The 24,681-nt window shown below is 37.9% G+C and overlaps 1 protein-coding gene across 1 annotated transcript in view; it reads left to right on the top strand.

The window, feature by feature from the left end:
• Positions 1 to 4,724: 4,724 nt before the first annotated feature.
• The window catches only part of SMU1 (SMU1 DNA replication regulator and spliceosomal factor), a 31,695-nt gene continuing 11,738 nt past the window's right edge, over positions 4,725 to 24,681 (top strand). The window contains exons 1-6 of the mRNA XM_074208150.1: positions 4,725 to 4,879; positions 6,171 to 6,381; positions 9,035 to 9,187; positions 17,281 to 17,391; positions 17,955 to 18,083; positions 19,777 to 19,896. Coding sequence (XP_074064251.1) covers positions 4,854 to 4,879; positions 6,171 to 6,381; positions 9,035 to 9,187; positions 17,281 to 17,391; positions 17,955 to 18,083; positions 19,777 to 19,896 — 750 coding nt within the window. The 5' untranslated portion in view covers positions 4,725 to 4,853. The remainder of the gene's footprint in view (positions 4,880 to 6,170; positions 6,382 to 9,034; positions 9,188 to 17,280; positions 17,392 to 17,954; positions 18,084 to 19,776; positions 19,897 to 24,681) is intronic.

The raw sequence follows: 24,681 nt of genomic DNA, 5'->3' as shown, positions 1-24,681 counted from the left end.
CAAAAAGACTACTTGGAAGATCTCAAAAAGATTTTAAAAACCAAAGAAAAGAAGAAGAAAAATGGAAAAAAGAAACAAGGGACATGTAGGAGAATTATGAAAAATTAACTGAAGAAAACAATAGTTTTCAAACTAAAATTAACCAACTAGAAAATAAAATTCACTAACTGGAAAAGGAAACAAAATTGCTAAATGATGAAAATAAAAACTTAAAACTAGAATTAGACAAATTAAAATAATGACTCTGTGAGGCACCAAGATTCCATGAAAAAAAAAAAAACAGAAGAAAATGTAAAATACCTCTTGGGGGGGTGGAGCCAAGATGGCAACAGGAGAGGACCTTCTCTCAGTTGCTCTGGAGCAAAATTTATAAACTAAGGACTCTAACTACATTTTCAAGAGATAGAACCCACAGAGGGATCCAGAGAGGAAATTCTCCAACCCAAGGTAATGTGGAAAAGAGCGGAAAGGCTTAGCTCCATGGGATCGGAGGGGTGGCCCACCAGAGCAAAGGAACTTCAGCCTCCCGGAGGCAGCCCCAGGGTGTTAGGAGCCGTGGTTCACAGCAACGGGGGCAGTTTCCTGACTTACACCTCAGGAAGCACCAGGAACAACTTGGGGAAACAGCGGGGGACCTCTGCCAGAGCCAGCACATGAAGCCCAGTCCTCAGAGCACACAGCAAGCCGAGTGGCCAGGGAAGCCCAGATCCAGGAACCAGAAGCAGGTGGAGCTGATAAGCAGGAGTCCCCAGGGCATGAGCCCATTGAGTCTAGGGAGGAGAATGAAGTGAGAGAGACTGCCTAGCTCTGCCCCTGGAACAGGACTCTGGGGTTCTGACCACATTCAGATCCTGATCGCAGTCTAGGCCCCCCCATAGAACAGCAGGGCTCCCCCACCTCAGCCCCATGGCAGAGAGGGGTACATATGGTCATTCACAGACCAGGAGGGAGGACAGAGCCTCACATACTGAGATCCTTGTGGGGGTGTCCAAAAGCTTAGGAAGCACCCCAAAACAAGGCTCAGGCTGGGAAAATGAGTAAGCAAAGTAAAAAGAGGAACACCATTGAGAAATACTTTTCCTGTGATCCCAGGAAGGATCAAAAGACACAATCTGAAAATGAGGAGATACAAGCTCCTACATCTAAAAACTCCAAGAAAAATTGGGCTCAGGCCATGACAGTTCAAAAAAGACTTTGAAAATCAAGTGCAGGAGATAGAAGAAAAACTGGGAAAAGAAATGAGAGAGATGCAGGAAAAACATGAAAATGAAGTCAATAGCCTAGTCAAGGAAATCCAAAAAATGCTGAAGAAAATAGCATGCTAAAAACCAGCTTAGGTTAAATGGATAAAACAGTTCAAAAAGTTATGGAGGAGAAGAATGCTTTAAAAAGCAAAATTGGCCAGATGGGAAAAGAGATAAGAAAACTCTCTGAGGAGAACAAATCCTTCAGACAAAGAATAGAACTCAGGGAGATAAATGAATTTACAAGAAACCAGGACTCAATACTTCAAAACCAAAAAAATGAAAAATTAGAAGAAAATGTGAAGCATCTCATTGAAAAAACAACTGATATGAAAAAACAGACTTAAGAAAGATAATTTAAAAATTATTGGAATACCTGAAAGTCATGATCAGGAAAAGAGCCTTGACATCATTTTCAAAGAATTACTACAGGAAAATTGCCCTGATATCCTAGAAGCAGAGGGTAAAATAGAAACGGAGAGAATCCACCAATCTCCCCGAGAAAGAGATCCAAAAAAAAAACAACCCCCAGGAATATTATAGCCAAGTTCCAGAACTCCCAAGTCAAAAAGAAAATATTACAAGCAGCCAGAAAGACACAGTTCAAATATCATGGAGCTGCAGTCAGGATCACACAGGACTTAGCAGCAACTATATTAAAAGCTCGTAGGGCTTGGAATATAATATTCTGGAAGGCAAAAGAACTTAGAATGCAACTGAAAATCAACTACCCAGCAAAACTGAACATCCTCTTCCAGGGAAAAAGATGGACTTTCAATGAACCAGGAGAATTTCAAATGTTCCTGTTGGAATGGCCAGAGCTGAACAGAAGGTTTGATCTTCAAATGCAGGACTCAGGCAAAGCACAGAGAGTGGAGGAGAAGAGGAAAATATGAGAGACTTAATGATGATGAACTGAATATACTCCTGTATAGAAAAATGATACTGATAATACTCATATGAACCTCATTTAATAGAGCAGGTAGAAGGAGCTTTTATAGATGAAACACAGGAGAAAGCTGAATTTGAAGATATATTGTGGTATAAAAATGGAGTCAATAGAAAAAAGGGAAATGTAATGGGAGAAAGAAAAAAGAGAGGAGGAATAGGCTAAGATATTTCATATAATAAGATTTTTCTTTATTATAATGAGCTATTGCAATGATATGGAAGGGGGGGAAGGTGAGGGGGAATGAGGGAATCTTTGCCATCATCAGAGGTGGCTAGGAGAGGAAACAGCATATATACCCAATGGGGTATAGACATCTGTAGTAAGAAGAAGAGAAGGGGGACAGAGGGAAGGGAGGGATGTGAGTGATGGAGGAGAGGGTAGACCATGGGGGTAGAGTGGTTAAAATATAACACATTTTCTTTTTTACTTCTTGCAAGGAGCTGGGATTAGATGGCCTGTCCAGGACCATAGGGCTGGGTGGATGCTGGGTAAGGGGTGGTTTGTGGGTTCAGGGCCTCTTGGCCCTAGGGCTGGGGATCTGTCTGCTGGGCCACTCAGCTACCCTACAGCAGAGACAGAGTGAAAGGAGAGAGAAAATATAGTTCATGGTAGTAGAGAAGTATGAATGGAGGGAGTTGCAATCAGCAATGGCAAAGCTGGAAAAATATGCAAGTTGGGGCGGCTAGGTGGACAGTGGACTCCTGGAGTCAGGAGTACCTGAGTTCAAATCCGGCCTCAGACACTTAATTACCTAGCTGTGTGGCCTTGGGCAAGCCACTGGTCTTGCAAAAAAAAAAAAACCTAAAAAAAAAGAAAACTATGAAAGTATCTTTTGTGATGGACTTATCCTAAAGAATGTGATCCACCCATGACAGAGCTGGTGGTGTTGGAACACAGACTAAAGCACATTTTTTTATTATTATTATTTTCTGGGGAGTGTTGCAGGGCAAATGAAACTGGGTGGCCTGCCTTGGGCCACACAGCTGGGTGATTGTTGGGTGTCTGAGGCCAGATTTGGACTTGGGTGCTCCTGGCTCAAGGGCCAGTGATCTGTCTGCCACCCAACCGCCTCTACTATTATTATTACTATTTTATTTTGTCTTTTTTTTTTGGTTTTTGTAGGGCAGTGGGGTTAGGGTGGCTTTCATGGGGTCACACAGCTGGGTGATCATTGGGTGTCTGGGGCTGGATTTGGGCTCGGGTGCTCCTGGCTCCAGGGCCGGTGCTCTGTCCACTGCACCACCTGGCCATACCTACAATTTTATGCAGGTCAATATATTCTTGGGGAGAGGGCGTATTATGTTTACTCTTAAACAAGAATATTTTAGTAATGTATAAAAAAAATTGTACAAAATAAGAATAAAATTTTAAAAACTAAAATAAAACACCTCTTAGGAAAAATGACCCCCCCGGGAAACAGATGCAGGAGACATAATTCAGTTCACTCAGCATCAATTTATGCAAATCTTTCCAGGCTTTTCTGAAGTCCTATCCCTCATGATTTCTTTTTTTTTTTAATTTTTCCAATTGCATGTAAAGGTAGTTTTTAACATTCACCATATGTAAGTTTATGAGTCCCACATTTTTCTACCACCTTCCCTTCCCATGGCAGTGAGCAATATGATACAACCATAAATTTGTACATGTACACTTGTATTTAACATATTTCCATTTTAGTCATGTTGTAAAAAAGGAATTACAAAGAGGGAAGGGAAAAAAATGAGAAAAGAAAAAAAAATCCCATTCATAGTTATGGTTTTGATTACTATTTCCCTCCATGCAGTCTTCCCTGTTTATTTTTTCTTTCCTCTTCCCTTATCCCTTGATTTCCCACTAAGATTTTGCTCCTGATTGCTGCCTCTCCATCAGCTCTTTCACATAGTCCTTTTCCCTTTGCCTTTTAACTTCTCTTAACTTTTACTTTAACTTAACCTTTATTTTTACTTTCGCCCTCCCTTTTAATCAGTCCCCTCTTCCTCTTTCTTTCCCCTCTCCCCCATTTCCTGTAGGGTCATTTACATTTTTAAACCAAATTGGAAATATGTAATCCCCCCTTTCAATTTTTAAATTTGTTTTATGTGTTATGGAATTTCCCCCCACCACAGATTTCCCCCCCTTCCTTTTTGATTTGTCTTTCCCTACTTAATTAAATTAACATAGTTATACATGTAAAACCTATAAAAGATTGCTTTCTCTCAAGGAGAGAGAAGAGGAAAGGGAGGATGGGAGGAAAAATGTTAAAACTCAAAAACCTTACCAAAAAAAGTGTTGCATCTAGCTGAAAAAAATAAAATATTTTTGAAAAAAATAAAAAATTAATTTTGCCAATTATGTACAAAGACAATTTTTTACATTCATTTTTTAAAATTTGGGGTTCCAAATCCTCTCCCTGCCATCACACCTCCCTGAGTTGCCTCCCGCTCCGGCCCCACCCCTCCGGACGGGTCACTTTGGTCACGTGACAAGGGCCGTCTCATCCCGCTTTCTCTGACTTCCGCCATTCGCTCCGGAGCTGCGGCCCGGAGGAGTCGGCGCTGAACGGAAGTGACGTAGCGGCTGCCGGAAGCAGGTCGGATTTTCGCTTCTCCGTGCGTCCCGGTGGAGTTTTTTCCTCCCCCGTCCCCCGGATTTAGAGGCTCTTCTCCGGGACAGTCAAGATGTCGATTGAGATCGAGTCGTCGGAGTAAGTACCGAGGCCTAGGGAAAGGCGAGGTCGCAGGGGACCGGGTCCCGCGGAAGGGAAGGAGGAGGTGGGGGAGCAGGGGCGCATCCTGCGGCCTGGGCCCCGTATCTGCCCCGACGGGACCGGGCTGCAGTGTGAGCCCCCCTCCGCCTCCGCCGGCTCCTTCCTTTTTCTCTTCCGTCCTCTTTGCGCCTCCCACCCCCATCTCGCTAAAGGAAAGCACCAATTCCACGGAGTCGTGGGGACGAGCTTGCATAGGGCCTCCGAAGGGCCTCCAGGCCAGTATTGTCGTCTTCCACAAGAAGCGGACGTAACCAGATAACTAGCATCACACATGTGTGAGCATAGAGTTGGGACTAAAAACCCCAGGGCTCTCTTCCTCCACCCCCTCCTCAGCCCCTTACAGTGATGACCGAAGTGTTAAGGCTTTGGTGGGTCGCATTGTGTATGTAGCCAGCCACTCTACGGTTTTTGGTCGTTTTGTTTTGTTTTAATTTTTGCAAGTTATTGGGGTTAAGTGACTTGCCCAAGGCCACACAGCTAGGTAGTTATTAAGTGTCTGAGGCCGGATTTGAACTCAGGTCCTCGTGACTCCAGGGCCTCTCCTCAATCCACTGTGCCACCTAGCCGACCCTAGCCAGTCTAGGTTTTGCTGTCATCTTATTCCCCAAGAGGATTCGAACTGCCTGACTCCCCAGTTTCCTCATTTCTATTTCACAATATAGTTAATAGCTAATTAACAATAAAACACTTTGTATTAATAATGCAATCTTCAATTACGATAGTCTAAACTTGTACTTCTACAGTGCTAAAAAAATTTTTTTTGTTGTTTTTTCGATTTGCCGAAGATCACACAGCTAGGTAATAAGTGTGTGAGGCTGAATTTGAACTGAGGTCCTCCTGACTCCAGGGCCAGTGCTCTATCCACTGTGCCATCTAGATAAAAGAGTGGTGAAAATACCAAAATAGAAAAGTTCTATTGATTTATTTTTTTGTGGTTCTTCACTAAAATAAATTTTAATTCCCTAGGGCATGAGTCATACTCTTAGATTTGTGTGTTCAGTTTGTTTTTTTATAAGGCAGTATGATATAAAGCAGAGTACTGGACTTGGAATATGAAAAACCAGAGTTAAAATCTCATTTCAGTTTCTTACTAGCTATTACCCTTCAGAAACTCAATTTTACTGTCTGTAAATATAGAGGGATGGACTTGGTGTCATCTCTTGGTTCTTTACCACTGTAAATCTGTAATCCTGCAGTTAAACTCATGATGTATTTCTTCTTTTTTTAGTGTCATACGTCTCATCATGCAATACTTGAAGGAAAATAGTTTACACCGAGCCTTAGCCACTTTGCAAGAGGAGACAACTGTGTCACTGAATACTGTGGACAGCATAGAAAGTTTTGTAGCAGATATTAACAGTGGACATTGGGATACTGTTTTGCAAGCTATACAGTCCCTGAAATTGCCAGACAAAACACTGATTGACCTTTATGAACAGGTAAAATTTATGTTCGTATTCTTTTGTCATGATAGGGATAATTTGAAATAAATGTTTTAGGCATGAAAGACCTTCAATTTTTGTTTCCCTAGTAGAAACAGATCCAAAGAATTGTTCTTAACTCATACAATTTTTTAGAATTTATCTCTACCATTCTCACTCTTCCTAAACTTGTTCTTCACCTTCTCCATGACCTTTGGTCCTTCAGTACCTCCTAGTTCTCCCATTTATCTCCCTTATTTTGGCCTCATTTCTCTTCCCTCACAGTTTTAGCCCTTTGTAAACCAGTTCATTGATCTCTACCCTTGAATCCTATGTTTTGTTTTGTTTTAGGTTTTTTTACAAGGCAAATGGGGTTAAGTGGCTTGCCCAAGGTCACACAGCTAGGTGATTATTAAGTGTCTGAGACCAGATTTGAACTCAGGTACTCCTGACTCCAGGGAGGTGCTCTATCCACCTAGCCACTGCCCCCCACCCCCATCCTATGTTTTTAAGACCACTGTTCTCAGCTTAGTCCTGGTCACCCCCTTCATAAATTTCTTCTTTCCTACTCCAGAGCTAATGAATGCTACTACAGAAAATAGTGAAATTGTATAGAATAAATCTTCAGCAGACATATTTTTTTAATCTCTGCTAGACTTTCAGACATTGCATTGCAAACCTTTTTTTCAGTGACTGTAGCAAACCTTCTCAAAGATTCCAGCTTCTCCCCTAATGTCTCTCAAAAATAACCACACCTTCTGCTTTACTAAGAAGATTGAGACTATCACAGTGAGCATCCTCATTCTTTTTTTGCCATACTTCAGAACATTATGTCTTCACTCCTTCTTTCAGGTCTCGAATGACCCTTTTCCTTCAGCTTATACTAACAGGTATCACGTCTCACATCTTCAGTTTCTCCCTATTGCACATTTTCCTTGTCACTAAAAAAAAAACGGTCTCCCCAGTCTTCCAATTCCTGAAAGTTACCATCCAAACATCCAAATCTCTTCCCTCATAGTTCTAAAAATGCTGAGAGACTAAATTTCCTTCTACCACTTTCTACCCATTTTCTCCTCAACTTCTTAGAGTCTGACTTTCAAGTTTCATCATTCATTGTTCAGACTCTACTCTTCTCAGGATCACTAATGACCTTTTAATTGCTAGATCCAGTGACTTTTTTTTTTATCAGCACTCATCTCTGACTGCCAGACTTTCTCTTCTCATTACTTGTCCTTCTAAATTCATGTACTTCTCTTGGCTTCACTCTCAGCTTTTCTCCCTTTTTCTGACTGGAAAAGCCAGTCTTGAAAGGAACTTCAGAATCTTTACCAGTAATGCAAGGCTTGTTCAATATTAGGAAAACTATTAAGTATAATTGATCATATTAACAACAACAAAAAAAATCACTGGAATTTATATATTCACTGACAGAAAAAGCTTTTCCAAAATGTAAGACCTATATCTGTTTAAAACACTAGAAACCATGGGAATAAATAGTTTTCCTTAAAATGATAAGTAATATCTAAAACCAAGATCAAGCATTATCTGTAATAGGGATAAGCTAGAAGCCTTTCCTTTAAGATCAGGCATGAAATAAGCATGTTCATTATGACCATTACTCTTCAGTGTTGTTCCAGAAACACTAGCTATAGCTGTAAGACAAGAAAAAGATGTTGAAGGAATAATTGAATGAGGAAGCCAGCCAGCCCATCATTTTTCCCAATGATGTGTTGATTTACCTAGAGAACTCTAGAGAGGCAATTAAAAAACTAATTGAAATAATAAGTTTTTTAATAAGAATTTTCATGAACTGATGCTGAGTGAGATGAGCAGAACCAGAAAGGCACTGTACACTCTTAACAGCAACATGGGGTTGATGATCAACCAAGATGGACTTGCTCATTCCACAACAACCAGGGACGATTTTGGGCTATCTGCAATGGAGAAAACCATCTGTATCCAGAGAAAGAATTGTGGAGTTTGAACAAAGACTATTACCTTCAAATTAGGGGGGGGAAACTGTTATCTTACTATATAATTTTTGCTATCTCATTACTTCATTTTTCTTCCTTAAGGATATGATTTCTCTCTTATCACAGTCAACTAAAGTCAATGTATACCATGGAAACAATGTAAAGACTAACAGAATGCCTTCAATGGGGGGGGGGGGGGGGGGAGGAAGCAAGAATGGCCGGGGGACTCAAATAAAATCTTTCTAAAAAATAATAAACAACTTCAGCAAATTGTTAAGATTTAAAATAAACCCACATAAATATCAGTATTTCTTTATTACCAACAAAACCTGCAGGAAAAGAAGGAAAAAGAAATAACTACCAACTACTTGCACCATTAGACTTGCTAGATGTAGGATTGCTACAAGCTTTCAGTTTGTAAGAAACAAAATATCTGCAAAGTTCAATAAAATAAAACATGAAATTATGTTTCCCAGCTTCTATTTGAAGAGTAAGGAAAACCAATAGGTAAAAAATGATGGCAGGATTGTAGACTTCAAGCAATGTTATAGCAACTTTTGTAGGCCAGCCAGACTAAAGAAAAATTTAATATTCTAATAACCAGTGGTTTCTTAGCAATATTTTTAGCTCATAAATTTAAGTGAAATTTTCAACAATAAGAAGTCTGAAAATACTAACTCTTTCTCATAATTTTCTAGGTTGTTCTTGAGTTGATAGAACTTCGTGAGTTGGGTGCTGCCAGATCTCTTCTTAGACAGACTGACCCCATGATCATGTTAAAACAAACACAACCAGAGAGATACATTCATCTGGAGAACCTCTTGGCCAGGTCCTATTTTGATCCTCGTGAGGTATGCTTATAAGATTGACAATATTAGCAAATCTCTTACTCTGTTTCTGGAATTATTTTTCCTTGTTAATTTCATTTTTTAATACATGCACTATTAAAAAAGCAAAAGGGTATTAACTTGCAAGGGACCTTGGTTATCATTATAGTTTCTTAGAGGTTCTTAATCTAGTGTCCATAAATTTTTTAAGAAATATTTTCATAACTGTATTGCAGTATAATTGATTTCCTTTATGACATTATGCATGTTGTCTTATTCATTTAAAAACATTGTAAAAAAGGGCCCTTTGGCTTTACTAGATTTACTATTTACTAGCTAAAAGTTGGAAAGGGGAGTTCATGACAAGAAGATTTAAATCCACTAATCTAAACCAACTCCTTGATTTAAGAGATAAGAAAAAGTGAGGCCTCTATAGATTATATGATTTTCCTAAGGTCACAGAAACATAAAGAGGCGAAAACTAGGACAAAAACCTGGGACTTTTGAGTCCAAGTTCAGTGCTCTTTCCATTACTCCACTAGAAATTTATATACATCCTTTTAAAAATCTATTTTCTAAATGCTTCCTTTTTCATAAACCATATAACCCTTCCTAAACCTCAGTCAAATTCCTCCAGTCCAGAAGCTGGACTAGACAGCTTCTCTAAGGTTTCTTCTATTTTTAAATTTTAATTGCTAATACCTCACAAGATATCTTGTGTTTTCCTAGTTAGATTTCATTCTTAAGGACTGTCTGAAACCCCAAAGAACTCTGGCACTCATTGACTGGTCGACAACCCGTCCCAGACAAAGCACTATTTGGTCATTGTTTGGGCCCTGATGGTTTCAGAATGATTGTAACTAGTTGTTTCTGTTTTGGTCAAAAGCCCTGATTATCTTCCTCTCCTAGATTGATTTTTTTTAAAACTAGGTAAAAGAGACCATTCTTTGCTTCATATCTTACCTATCTTAAATACTGAGTGGACATTGCCTTAGTCAGACAGAGACCAGTTAAAGATGTTTAACTTAAAAAGATCAAGATCTCCCTCTACTTCCAGATACATCTTCAGTCATCCTGATCTATATCTAGCACTGAACTGATAGCTCTAGAGGAAAAAAATAAGACTGATGATTCCGCACTGCCCTCACTTACTTATCCAATTCACTTGCATATTATGGCATCATCACATCCCTGATGTCATGTACCTCTCTGATAACACAGGACAAATAACATTAGTTTGTTTTCTTCCTTACCAAAATGTTTAGTTTTCACTAATGGACTGGCAAAGAGTAAGAATGTAATAATACTAGAATGATGAAGAAGTAAGCAATTGCATTAACTAAAGTAACAAGGAAAAAATAGGAGAATAAAAATAATGAACTTAAATTTCTGAGTTAAAGTGACCATTGTCCAAAATGAAAAAATGAAATAGAACTTCTTCACTACAAGAGTTATTAGAAGGGGCGGCTAGGTGGCGCAGTGGATAAGAGCACTGGCCTTGGAGTCAGGAGTACCTGAGTTCAAATCCGGCCTCAGACACTTTAATAATTACCTAGCCATGTGGCCTTGGGCAAGCCACTTAACCTCATTGCCTTGAAAAATCTAAAAAAAAAAGTTATTAGACTTAAAAGTTATCATGGTAATGCTTCATCAAACATTTATTAATGCCTAACTGTGTTCTTGGTTGATTGGTTCTTGTCCTTCATTATTGAAGAAAACCAAAATGACATCACTATGTTTGAGACAAATTGCATGTGTCCCACTGTGACCAATAAGAACTCAGAATGCTCTACCACAAGTTGGACACAAATGTCCATGTGAATATCTGGGGTGGGTACTCATAGATGTCATGTCTCCTTTGAGCTGCTTCAACTCTACCTTCCTCAAAGAGTACAGCACCCTCACTGATGAGGGCATGCCATGCTCAGTGGTTCTGTGCCAGTGTCTCCCATGCTGTACAATCAATTCAAAAGTTCTTCAATGAGACCTTCAGGGTGTCATGTTATTGCTTCTTCTGACCCCATTGTGAGTGCTTGCCCTGTATAAGTTCTCCATAAAATAGTTTTTTTGGCAAGCATTCATCTGGCATTCTAACATGTCCAGTCCATTGTAGCTGTGCTCTCATAGTAATATTGGAATACTGGGTAGTTTAGCTTGAGAAAGGACCTCAGTATCTGGTATCTTCTCCTGCTCAGAATCTTCCTAAAACAATTTAAATGGAAGAGATTCACTTTCCTGACATGGCGCTGGTAGACTGTCCAGGTTTCACAAACGTATAGCAATGAGGTCAGCACAACAGCTCTGTAGACCTTTAGTTTGGTAGTCAGTCTCTTCTCTACCACATTCTTTTGGAGCCTCCCAAATACTGAGCTAGTTCTAGCAATGCGAGTGTCAACCTCATTGTCACTGTGTACCTCTTTGGAAGGAACACTGTGAACTTGTCCATAGTACTCAAAACTTTCCCATTTGCTGTAATCAATTGTTCCACCTATGGATGGTGTGGTGCTGGCTGATGAAGTACCTGTTTTTTTCTTGGTGTTAATTGTTAGACCAAATTTAGCACAGGCAGCAGAGAATTGATCCATACTATACTGAATCTCAACTTCAAAGGCTGCATTAAGTACACATAGACTAACAGAAGATTATGCACCAACACTCTCTCCACTTTGGTCTTGGCTTGTAGCCTCTTCAAATTGAAGAATTTACCATCAGTACAGTACAATACCTGACATCCTTGAGACCATGTTCATCCTCAGTAAAGGTGTTTGATAACATGGCCAAAAACATCATGCTAAAAAGGGAACAAGGATACATCTTTGTTCTACTCCATTGGTAACTGGGAAATCTCAAGAGCATCATCCCCTATCCAGAACCCAGGTGTGCATGCTGTCATGGAACTAATGTACATACTGATGAACTTCTCCAGGCAACCAGATTTTGACATAATTTTCCATAAACCCTCATGTCTGACCAAAGTCCTTGGTCAGATCTACAGATGTTGTATACAGACCTCTGTTCTGTTCCTGGCATTTTTCCTGGAGTTATCAGGTAGCAAACACCATATTAATTGTTCTGCTACTCTTTCTGAAGCCACACTGGTCTCAGGGAAGTTACCATCTTCCAGATGAAGGATCAGCCTATTGAGAAGGATTCTGATAAGAATCTTACCAGCACTGACTAAAAGAGAAATACCCCTGGGGTGGCTAGGTGGCACAGTGGATAAAGCACCGGCCCTGGAGTCAGGAGTACCTGGGTTCAAATCCGGTCTCAGACACTTAATAATTACCTAGCTGTGTGGCCTTGGGTAAGCCACTTAACCCCATTTGCCTTGCAAAAACCTTAGAGAGAGAGAGAGAGAGAAAGAAATACCCCTATGATTGTCGCAGGACAACCTATTCTCTTTACCTTTATAGAGATGGACAATGAAGTATCCTTGAATTCTTGGGGGATAACCTCTTCATGCCATATAATCTGGAAAATCTTAGTCAGTTTTTGGATGAGTGATGGACCCCCCCATCCCCCCCCCCCCCCCCCCCCCCCCCCCGTGGATCTCAGCTGAAATAGAATCAGCATCAGGTGTTTTGCCACTTGAAAAGAGCCTAATGGCATTCAAAACCTCTTCTTCACTATGTTTTTTTAACTTTTTTTATTTTTGAAAGGCCAGTGGGGTTATGTGATTCACACAACTAGGTAACTATTAAGTTTCTGAGGCCAGATTTGAACTCAGTTCCTCCTGACTCTAGGACCGGTGCTTTAGCCACTGCACCATCTAGCTGCCCCCAGAATCTCATCTTAAGTTGGAACTTCAGCTATGGACTGATTGACTTTAACTTGAGATGAACAGTCAGTGGCTTCTGCATTGATTGATGATGGTCTGTTAAATACACTTTGAAAGTATTCGGCTATCTAGGATCATATCCCTATCATTAATTGATATAGATCCATCAACACTGAGTAGTCGAGATGCAACATGTCTTTTGCTCATAAATAGCCTTCAGGACATCATAAAAGCATTTGGTTTGTTACTGTCTGCATAAAATTGAAATTCATCTGCCTTCTTACTGAGCCAAGAGTCCTGCATAGAGATGTCCTGCATAAGTTTCACTTGGAATTTACTTTTGATAGAATTAATTGCTGCCTTTTTAGAAGGTGCTGGTAAACATGTGGTGTTCTCATTTTTCACTTAGCAGTTTCTGTATTTCCCCATCATTTTCATCAAACCAGATTTGGTGTTTTCAAGTGTTCTGGCCTAGATAAGCAAATGCATGCTGTACACCAGATTTCTAAAAGCTGCCCACTCCCTTTCTGCTCCACTGTTGCCAATTTTGTGTTGACACAGTTTTCCCTTCAAGTTAGCAAACTGTGCCTGCTCAGAGACACTCTAATCTCTTGACACTAATTCATCTAGTATTCATTTAGCCTTAGGGATGACACTTTTGTTGAATGTGAATATTTAACTTAGAGAAGATGAGTCTGTGATCAGTCCAGCACTCCGAACCACAAAGTTTTGAAAGAAACAAAAGATCCTTGGGGGTGGAAGTAAGAAGATAATAGGCAATACATAGAGTTGGGAAATGGAAAGATATTGAACAATAAATCAATTAATGTTTTTAATAAAGCAGAAATTTAGTTTGGGGCCAGCTTATGAAGAGCTTTAAATACCAGGGTACTTCATTTTTTATTCCATAAGCAATAGATCAGGGATCCTTAACCTTTTTTGTATGTCATAGGATAATGTTTTTAAACAACATGAAATTAAGTTGATAGATGCCAAGTTAACTTTATTGAGTAGGGAAGTGTGTGGTAGGACCTGTGCTTTAGAAAAATCACTTTAGCAGAAGGGTAAAGCTTAGATTTAGATTAGAGAGAAATCAAGTAAAGGAAGGGAATTTAGAAACCATTGCAATAGCTTCATCTTCAGTACAAGTGAAAGACAGTGAGGACCTGAACTAGTTTGGTGTCTAGGTCATTAGAGAGAAAGCATCACCTGCAAGAAATGTTGTTCCAGTAGAAATGTTAAGTTTTGATTTCTAAATGGTGAAAATGTGAGGTGAGTGAGCATGAGGAGTCAGAGATACAACTCTGAGGTTGGGAACTTGGTTGCCTGAAAGGATGGGGGTACCCTCAACTCAAATAAGGAAATTAAGAAGACATTATTTTTTTCCAGAAAGATAACAAATTCTATTTTGAATATAGTAGGCTTGAAACATTCATTTGGCAATTGGAGATCCAAAGTTAAAACTGTTGGGAGACAAAAGATTAATGAATAAATTTGAGAACTAGCTTCATGGAGATGATAATTAATGAGTTCAACAAGTGAGTGAGTAAGAGAGATTAGAAGTGCATTTCAGAGCTTAATTTTAGACCCACAGTTAGGAAGCCATGGTAGAAGTGATGAACTAACAAACAAAATTGAGAGAGAGAGAGAGAGAGAGAGAAGTCAGACTGGAAGGAAGAGAATCAAAAAGAGAACAGTTGTCCCAAAATACCAGAGAGACCTAAGAAGAAAGGGTTGTGAAAACTACCAACTCTTAACACAGAAGTCAAGAAAAATGAGGTTTTAAAGCCTTTCACAATCTGGCCCTAGCCTTTATTTCCAGCGACTTTCTACCTTATTCTTCTTCATAGCTAACATTCCTTCTCCTATCTTATACATTTTTGCTGGCCTGTCTCCTATACATAGAATATACTTCCACTACTTCCTTACAGATTCTTCACTTCCTTACAGATACCACTCAAATATCTCAATTGCTCATGCCTGTCTGGTCTCCCTAATTTCTTTGCATTTATTTTATATTTTTTCTGTATAGATATATATATATGTGTGTGTGTGTGTGTGTATGTGTGTGTGTGTGTGTGTGTATATATGTATATATTTATTCCATGTGTATATGTTCTCTTCTCTGATAGCATATAAACTCCTTAACATGGAACTAGGCCCAGAGAGTGATAAAACTGATCATATACTTTGACCCAGCAATACCAATCAAGTCCCACATGTTCCAAAATACTCATAGAAGTTCTTTTTGTGGTGGCACAGAATTGGAAATTGAGGGGATGATCATCAATTGGGGAGTGGCTGAACAAGCTATGTTACATAAATGTTATGGAATACCATTTTTCCATAAGAAACCATGAATAATCAACCTTTAGAAAAATATGGAATGAATTACAGGAACTGATGCTAAGTGAAGGGAACAGAACCAAGAGAACATTGTACACATTAACAACAACATTGTGAGTTGATCAACCTTGGTAGAAGCAGCTCAGAGACCTAGGACAACCCTGGTAGACCAGCTATGGAAAATGCTAGCCTCATCCAGAGGAAGAAAATACAAAACAAAGAAAAACCTACAGAATCTGAATGAACACCACATTCACTTTTCCCCCCGTGTTTTGTAGGATTTTTTTTGTTTTTTGAATTTTACAATTTTTCCCACCCCCCACAGAAGGCAGTCTGTTCGTTGTTATATTGTTTCCATGCTATACATTGATCAAAATTGAATGTATTGAATGTATCATATCCTTAAGGAAAAAAGTAAAAGAGATAGCAATATTATATAAGATACCTTTTTTAAGAATTAAAGTCTTTGAATAATCTTTAATAATAATCTTTAAACTCCACGATTTTTTCTTTGTATACAGATGGTATTCTCCTTCACAGATACACTAAAATTAACCCTGATTGTTGCACTGATGAAATGATCAAGTCCATTAAGGTTGATCATCACGCCCTTGTTGTTGTTAGGGTATACAGTGTTTTTCTGGTTCTGCTCATCTGGATCAGCATCAGTTCATGCAAATCCTTCCAGGCTTCTCTGAATTCCCATCTCTCTTAGTTTCTATTAGAACAATAGTGTTCCATAGCTTACATTCACTTTTTAAATTTTTCTCTTTTGTTTTTCTTTCCTATCTTGTGGTTTTCTTTGTTTTCTCTTCATCCTAATTCCTCATACAGAAAATGACTAATCTGTAAACATGTTAAACACAATTCTATATGTAATATGTTCACCAGATTTCTCACCATTGAAGGGAAGGAGGATGGGAAGAGAGGATGGAAGGAAATTATGTAACTAAAAAGTATGCAAATGCATGTGGATGAATGTTGAAAAATTTTTATAACATTTCATTAAAAAATAAAATATCATTTGGGGGGCTCTTTTGTCTTTTCTAAGCTCAACACAGAACTGCCACCTAGGAGTCACTTAACAAATGCTTGTTGATTAATTTAGTAGTTAAGAGATTATAGAACAGTTAACTTTGTAGGGAGAAGTTTGAATGATGAGGGTCTGAAAGCCAGATTTCAAAGGATTAAGAAGTGAGCAAGTAAGAAAGGAAGTAGAGACAAGTATAGACAATTTTTTCCTGAAAATTGTTGGTATGCTAGTGATGAGAGATACAGAATGATCACTGAGGGTGATGATAGAGACTATTAAGGGTTTTTTCAGGTATAGGCACGACCTGGGATATGTTTATAAGAAGCAGGGAAGGTATCAAAAAACATGGAAATATTAAAATTTAGAAAGAAATAAGGATCATGATGAGAAAAGATGGAATGAAATCAAAGATGAGTGAAGTATCACTTCTTCCTCAGAGGCTAGAGTAGATGAAGAAAATGAGGGAATGATAGTGTCATGAGGTTCTGAGATAGAAAAGAGACAAAAGACCTCTTTTCTCAATAAGGCATATTAGGTCCTCCAAAAGGAGACAGTGAGGAGAAGTGTGGAAGACTTGACAAGAAAATAGAAGATTTAGAACAACTTCTGAAAGTGAATTAGAGAACAGTTAGGGAAAAGGAGGAGTAAAAAGTATTATCTTACTTTGTGATGCATTGAGCCTTTTGAAGAGTTTTTTAAATAGTATTAACAAGGATCAACAATTATTTAAACTGCTTTAAACCTTATAGAATATACAAGGTGACTTTTTGTTGCCATTCCTCTCATGATTCTCTAAATATTAGGTATGCAAATTTGGGACCTTGTAAAAAATAAACCTACTATCCACATTTCAGGTAGTTTTCTATAGGGATATTGATGATGGGATTTTTCAAAGTAATTTTATCAGTGCCTTATAACTACTTCTTCTTGTAGTGATTTTCACTTCTGGCCCTTTACCAGGCATATCCAGATGGAAGCAGCAAGGAGAAAAGAAGAGCAGCAATTGCACAGGCTCTAGCTGGAGAAGTCAGTGTTGTACCTCCATCTCGTCTTATGGCACTGTTGGGACAGGTAAGGGACTATGCATTATTCTATGAAATTGACTTTTCAAAAGAGCTTCCCTTGAACAAGGTTCTGCTTATATGTCAACAGCTTATTCCTCAAAACTACCAAGAAAAGTACATAGAATCTAACCCTTCTTCCTTTTTTATTGGTATATTTTATATCATTTCCAAATAAATCCATTCCCCAGAGATCCATGCTATATAACAAAAGATTGAGAGGTAAAAATTATTTCAGTAAAACTATCCAACACATTAACTGAATCCAACAGTACTTTGTACTGTGTTCTTCTTCACTTCTGCAAAAGTGGGAGATGCAGTGTGTTTCTTTATTCTTCGGGGTCAAGTTTGGTCATTATAATTACAAGCATTCAATTTCATTTTCTTCATCCTTTCTTTTACTAACTTTTCTTTTTTACTGTCTTCAATATTTTTTCAGCCTCATGGGTAACCAGGCTATGTTCTGAGAATTATCAAAATAGAATTCCACTATGGTAGGGTTAAGTTTCTATATAGAACAAACAATCAGTTTTCAGGTATTTAAACTGGATTTATTTAAATATCTTTTTTTAGGCTTTGAAGTGGCAACAACACCAAGGTTTGCTTCCTCCTGGTATGACTATTGATTTGTTCAGAGGTAAAGCAGCTGTAAAAGATGTGGAAGAAGAAAAATTTCCTACACAGTTAAGCAGACACATTAAGGTAAGAAGTTATAACATATTTTCTTAACTTGGTAAATTACCTTTTTTTAACATAACTTCAGTATTGTATCTAGTTTCTGAAGTACCTCTTTTGACCTTTAGGAATATTGCAACCCTAATCCCAGAACTCAAATTTATGTAGTGTTTTAAGGTTTGAAAAGTGCTTTCCTCTAAATAGTACTTTAAGGTAGATCAAGTACTGTTACCCCCATTCTATAGAAGGAAATATATATTCAATTCAATGAGGAAACTGAGACTCAAAGAAGTTTGTGACTTGCTCAAAGACCCAGAACAAGGTAGATCCAGGATTTTTTTCTCATTCCCAAGTCCAGATAATTACTATAAAAATAGATGACTTATTTAATTTTATGATAAATAGATTAATGAAAATTAGAAATGTGAATTGGGCATAATTTCTAGCGGTTTTAATTTGTTTGACATTATATTAATTTCTACTTTTTAATATCTGCATTGTTTATGGGTTATATAAGTCAGGTTATATTCAGTCATATGTCATTTGCATTATGTTAAGTGCCTTGTCCAAGGTTACATATCTAGTAAGTGTCAAGTATCTCAGGTCAGATTTGAACTAGGGTCCTCCTAGTTTTAGGGTCTGTGCTATTATCCATTGCACCTCCTAGCTGCCCTTCAAGTTAAGCTTAATGAAAATATTGCAAAGCATTTTACTGTCCTTGAATCTTTAGAGTGATACAGTGTATTGAGGTGGTCTTTTGTATTAAATATATTTGGTGACTGTTTATTGTCTACTAAGTTCTTAAGCATTTTTATAAGAATGAAGAAGCTAAAAAGAGACTTTGTAACATAGTGGATAGAGAACTAACCTGTCTCTATCACATACTATCTAAATGACCATAGTCACATAACTCCTCTATGCTATAGCCAACCTGAAGAACTCATGAGAGATAAATTGCCCTTCTACATCAGTAGAGGGAGTTTCTTGTATTTATAAAATCAAGGGTTATGTGATTTGCCTATGTTGCATATAGGTAGTATAGGCAGGCCTTGAACCTAATACTCCTGACTCCAAAGTTAGTTTTCTATCCACTGTATCACAGTAAATAGGCATCTATAGTAAAGTGACTGGAGTCCTGAATCTGGAGTCAAGAGGATCTAAGTTCAAATTCTGCTGAGATACTTATCTAGTTAATTACCCTGGGCAAATCACTGAACTTGTCTTCTTCCTTAAGTCAATACCTTTCCACTCCCCCTCCTTTAAAAAAGAAAAAGATAAGGAACATGTGAGTTATCTCATTTTCCTAATTTAAGTAATGGAAATGCCTATATGTAGGAATCAGAGATATTGAAAATTCTTTATTAATTTGAGGAATTTTCAGATGTAACTCTAAAAGGTTAAAGTGATGCCTAAGGTGAAAACTAGATAGAATCTATTAGAACTAGTGGTCCTTTTTGCTTATTAGTCCTATTATAAATAGTAAAGTGTTGAACTGAAGGCCTTGACAAAAATATTCTAAGAAAAGATTTTGATTCTGCTAACACGTCTTTTCCAAAGAAAAGACCCTTCAGAATGTCTACTTTCTTTCACAACTTTCATTGAAACCAACCATGGAATTCTCAATTCTTAGATAGCACAGCATTGCCAGAGGCTTAGGATTTAAATGAAAATAAAAAGCTTTCAGTAAAATAAATATCATCTTTGTTTTTATTTAAAACAGTTTGGCCAGAAATCCCATGTGGAATGTGCTCGATTTTCTCCAGATGGTCAGTATTTGGTCACGGGCTCTGTTGATGGATTCATTGAAGTATGGAACTTTACAACCGGAAAGATTAGGAAGGTAATGTAAATTTAAAGTGCTCAAAATTTCCTAATGAAAGAGAGGGTGACTATAGATATTTTTTTTTAGCTATGAAATCTGAATTCATAAATGTGGTAGAGAAAAGATTACTGAAACTATTGCAGAAAACTGAATTGTTAAGAAAATGAAAGATTGCCAGTTGAAATGAATCTTTGTTCCTACTATGTTCTGGGCACTGTGCTAGGTTCTTGGCAAACTGATGAAAATGCAACAGTTCCTGCTCTTTCAAGTCAGTTACGTTGTTTTGGGAAACAACAACATATACGTAGAGAAGTAAATCAAAAGTAATTTTTGGTTGGAAGTTGAGTGAAACTTGGAAGATGTGGGGGGTCATGTTGGCAACAGAATGGCAGAATAGGCATTTTTCTCCAAATCCTGTGACCTCAGATCTCTCCAGAATAAGAATTTATGAACAAGAGATAAAGCATCTTCAGCTATCTGCTGTGGTCTGAGACACTAAGAACTTAAGAAACTAACTACTTAAGTTAATGCTTAACTCATACTTAGGAGTTATACACTTAGACATCTTCCCCTGCCCAACAAGCCAACACAACAGAATTCAAATACATTGTTAGGGAAGGACAATCTGAAAAAAGCAAAAAACAATAAAATTAAATGATTTCCATGCTATTGATTTTGAAAACAGGAGGCATAGAGATAAGTTAAGGATTATAGGACTCACAGAAGAACCCAAGCCAAAAATATATGAATGCTACAATGTAAGAACTAATATATGAGAGAATTCAGAACTTGTGAATGCAGAAAACAAGCTTCTGGTAAAAAGAATCCATAGATTACCTTAAGGAGGGAAAAAAACCTTGCTTCAAAATTTCAAGGTTAAAAACTTAATGGTTAAATATAACTATTCCATTGACAAATTATGCAAGTGACCAGTGGACTCAAAATACAATATAAATTCAATTAACACAAGGCTCTTCTGCACCCACCCAGTCAGAGAAAATAAAATGTATTCTGAAAAACAAAGGAGCTCAATTCTACTATACAAATATGAGCCTAATTGTTAATGGAAAAAGATGGATACTCCATAAAAGAGATGCATTTGAAATATTCCTAAAAAGAAAATTATACCTGAAGAAATTATTTGCTTTTCAAATACCTCAGACAATAGATATACAAGAAAAGTAAACAGTTGCAAACAAGGTCAGCAATAAAATGACAGAAGAACCATTAAGAAATTCACACAAGAAGAGAAAGGGAAAAACAGAAGTCAAAAAGAGGTGTGGGGGGAAGAAAGACCTGAAACATTTCAAGCTAAATTAAACTCACAATACTCCCCACCTATAGGTTAATTAATTTTTTACTTTTTAGGACTAAATTACAAAATAGGAGAATGCATAAAAGTTTTGAAGGGAGGAAGAAAATGGGAACATATGAATTACCCTAATTAAATCAGAAACTAGAAGTAAAGGGAAAATAATTTCTTTAGTCTCTTAGGAAGAAGAGAATAGACAAGAAAGGAAAGGATTTGGGGGAAGGGAGGTAGAGAATGAGAAATAGGAAAAATCTTGTTTTAGTGATGGCCGATGAATGCCTACATGGGAGAAGAGAGATTCTATAAAGGGAAATCAGGAATTTGCAATGGATAGAGTATGCAAGCATTTGGTAATTAGAAGAACTACTCATTCTGCTCTAGAAGACAGGAGTTCTAGGGACAGCTAACATCGAGAAAAGTAGGAAAACATAGACTTGGGGAGAAAATTTCAAGACAAATTTGGGGAGGTAACCTTGGAAAAGGCAAAGATTAATGAACTGCAACCAGGGATGTAGGAAAGTTTCTTCCAGAGGTGAAAACTTTTCTATCACCTGCAAAAAGGAACATTTCTAAGTGACAAGCACAATAGAAAAGGGGAGGGGGAGGGTCTATGAGGCAATGTTAGGAACTGTTTAGAAGACCAACCAAAAAAGGTGTCATAGAAGCTTTAATTACATGGTGAAAACAAAGAATGAAGGACTCAATAAGCAATAAGGGCCATAAATCAAAAGAATAAAATAAAGAAGACAGATATTGAAGAAAATACAAGGGAAAAAAATCTTTCAGAAAAAGAAGCAAGAGGGGCAGCTTAGATGGTACGGTGGATAGAACACCAACCCTGTAGTCAGGAGGACGTGAGTTCAAATCTGAAATCAGACACACTTAATAATCACCTAATTGTGTGACCTTGGGCAAATCACTTAACTCCATTGCCTTGCAAAAAATAAAATGAAATTTTAGAAGTTGAAGAATAATTTTACTTGAATGATGGTGGAGGGGCTAATTTAAAAAGTAAAAGCAAGATAAAAAAGGATCTGATAATAATCAGAACTTTTAACACTAAAAATTATAATAAACAAGAGGTAGGACTTGTAGGCAAGAAGAGAGCTTGAGAGTACTTTTTCCAAAGCATTTATAAGGGGGGGGGTAAACCCAATTTAGAGAAAAATATTATTAAAGATGATAAGTGAAGGAAAATCAAAACCTAACTCACAACTTTAAATGGGAATAGACTAAAACAATCCAGCAAAATGAAAAAAGTGACAGACTACATCTGAAAACAAAACCTCACAATCTGTTGCTTAAGAGAAACACACTTTAAAAAATATGATTAGTATTAAAGTGAGGGGTAGAAAAACAAATTTACTACATATTAAGTGAATCCAAAAAGGCAGGAATTGCAATCATGCTGTCAACAAATAAAAAACAAACATTGAAAGCAAAATTTTATTATATTAAAAGGAACTATAGATAACAACCATATGCTTCAAATGCCTTAACGTCTAAATTCATAAAAGGATAAATTAACTGAATTACAAGACATAGAAACACAATGTCTTTCTGTTTTGTTCAACACTAATAAAAAGATGGACAAAATAGAATAGAAATCTACTTTTAGTAGATTTACTACTAAAAGAAGTGTATTTCTCAATACCACATGAAACTTAAAAAAAATAAATGTTGATAGGAACCTAAAAACTCTAGAAGGTAGACATGAGAAAGGGATTCATTCTAGAATTAGCAAAATAAAAGGTGGAATATCACATACAAGGAAAATCAGCTGTAGCTGGAATAAAACTATTTCAGAGAGTAATTTCTTTTAAACCACAAAAAGTAAACTAGAGCCAGATTACAAAGTGTGTTCAGTGCTGAACAGGGGAGATTTTAGTTTATCCTAGAGGTTAGAGGTTTTCGTAGAGTTCATTTTAGGCTTTTTAGCAGGGTAGTGATGTGATGAGATCTACTTTTTACAAATATTAATTTGGCAACTGTTTGGAGGATAGATTAGAGAAGTAGAAGATAAGAGGCAAGAAAAAATTAGAAGTTTGTTACAGATGAGAAGTACTATGGTTCTGAACTATAGTAGTATTTTAAGTGGAAAGAAGGGATCAGAATTCAAGAGATGTTGTGGAAATAAAATCAAGAACTTCACACCTGATCAGAGTCAGATAACTGCAATCTGAGTGCAAATCTGAGGGACTTATTCAATAATAGTACCCACAACCGAAGAAGGGAAATTATTAAGAGGAAAGGTCCAGAAAGGGGGGGTTGGTTGGAAAGCCTGGAGAGATAGACATCCTGAATTCAATATAACTTTCAAACATCCATTTAGAAATATCCAGGGACAGAGCCAAGATGGCAACAGGAGAACAGCCTCTCACTTAGGTGCTCTCTCCATAATATTTCAAAAATCTTAAAATCATGGCTCTTAACTAAATTTTTGAGAGACAGAACCCACAGAAAGATCCAGTGAGACAATTCTCCAGACCAAGGTAAGCTGGAAAATAGTGGAAAGGCTCTGCTCCATGGGGTTAGAGGGGCAGCCTGCCAGAGTGAAGAAACTTCAGCCTTCTGGAGGCAGCCCCAGGGCGCCTGGGAGCTGTGGCTTACAGCAGTGGGGGAGTTTCATGACCTACACCCCGGGGAGCACTAGGGACAAATTGAAAGCCCAGGCCCCCAGGGCAGTTGCAGCAGTCAGCCAGTCAGCTCAGTAGCAGTGGCCACACAGCAGCCAGATCCAGGAAACAAAAGCAGACTTGGAACCAGTGATGCAGAGCCATTTATCAGGAGCCCCCAGGCAACTGAGACTTCAGAGGTCTGTCCTCTGTACCTGGAACAAGACTCTGGGGCTCTGATCACAGTCCAGGCCCCCCCATAAAACAGGGCCCTCACACCTCAGCTCCATGGCAGAGGGGTGCACTTGTGGTCATTCACAGACCAGGGGGAAGTCAGAGCTTCAAACACTGAGATCCTTGGTGGGGGGTGGGGTGTCCCAATAATACTCAAAAGCTCAGGAAGCACCCCAAAACCAGGCACAGGCTAGAAAAATGAGTTAACAGAGGGGAAAAAAGGAACACCATTGAGAAATACATTATCTTTGATCCCAAGAAGGCTCAAAATACTCAAAATGAAGATGAGAAAGTACAAGTTCCTCTATCTAAAGACTCCAAGAAAAACAGAAATTGGACTCAGGCTATGACAGACAAAAAAGATTTTGAAAATCAAGATAGGTAGATAGAAGGAAAAATTGGGAAAAGAAATGAGATGCAGGAAAACCATGAAAAAGAAGTCAGCAACTTAGTCAAGGAGATCCAAAAAAATTCTGAAGAAAATAACATGTTAAAAACCAGCTTAGGTCAAATGGATAAAACAGTTCAAAAAGTTATTGAGGAGAAGAATGCTTTAAAAAGCAGAATTGGCCAGATGGAAAAAAGAGATAAGAAAGCTCTCTGAGGAAAACAAATCCTTCAGATATAGAATGGAGCTAAAGG

Source organism: Macrotis lagotis, chromosome X (genome assembly GCF_037893015.1).
Source record: "Macrotis lagotis isolate mMagLag1 chromosome X, bilby.v1.9.chrom.fasta, whole genome shotgun sequence".
NCBI lineage: Eukaryota > Metazoa > Chordata > Mammalia > Peramelemorphia > Peramelidae > Macrotis > Macrotis lagotis.
Note: the sequence above shows the minus strand (reverse complement) of the source record. Positions and strands in the feature narration are given on the sequence as shown.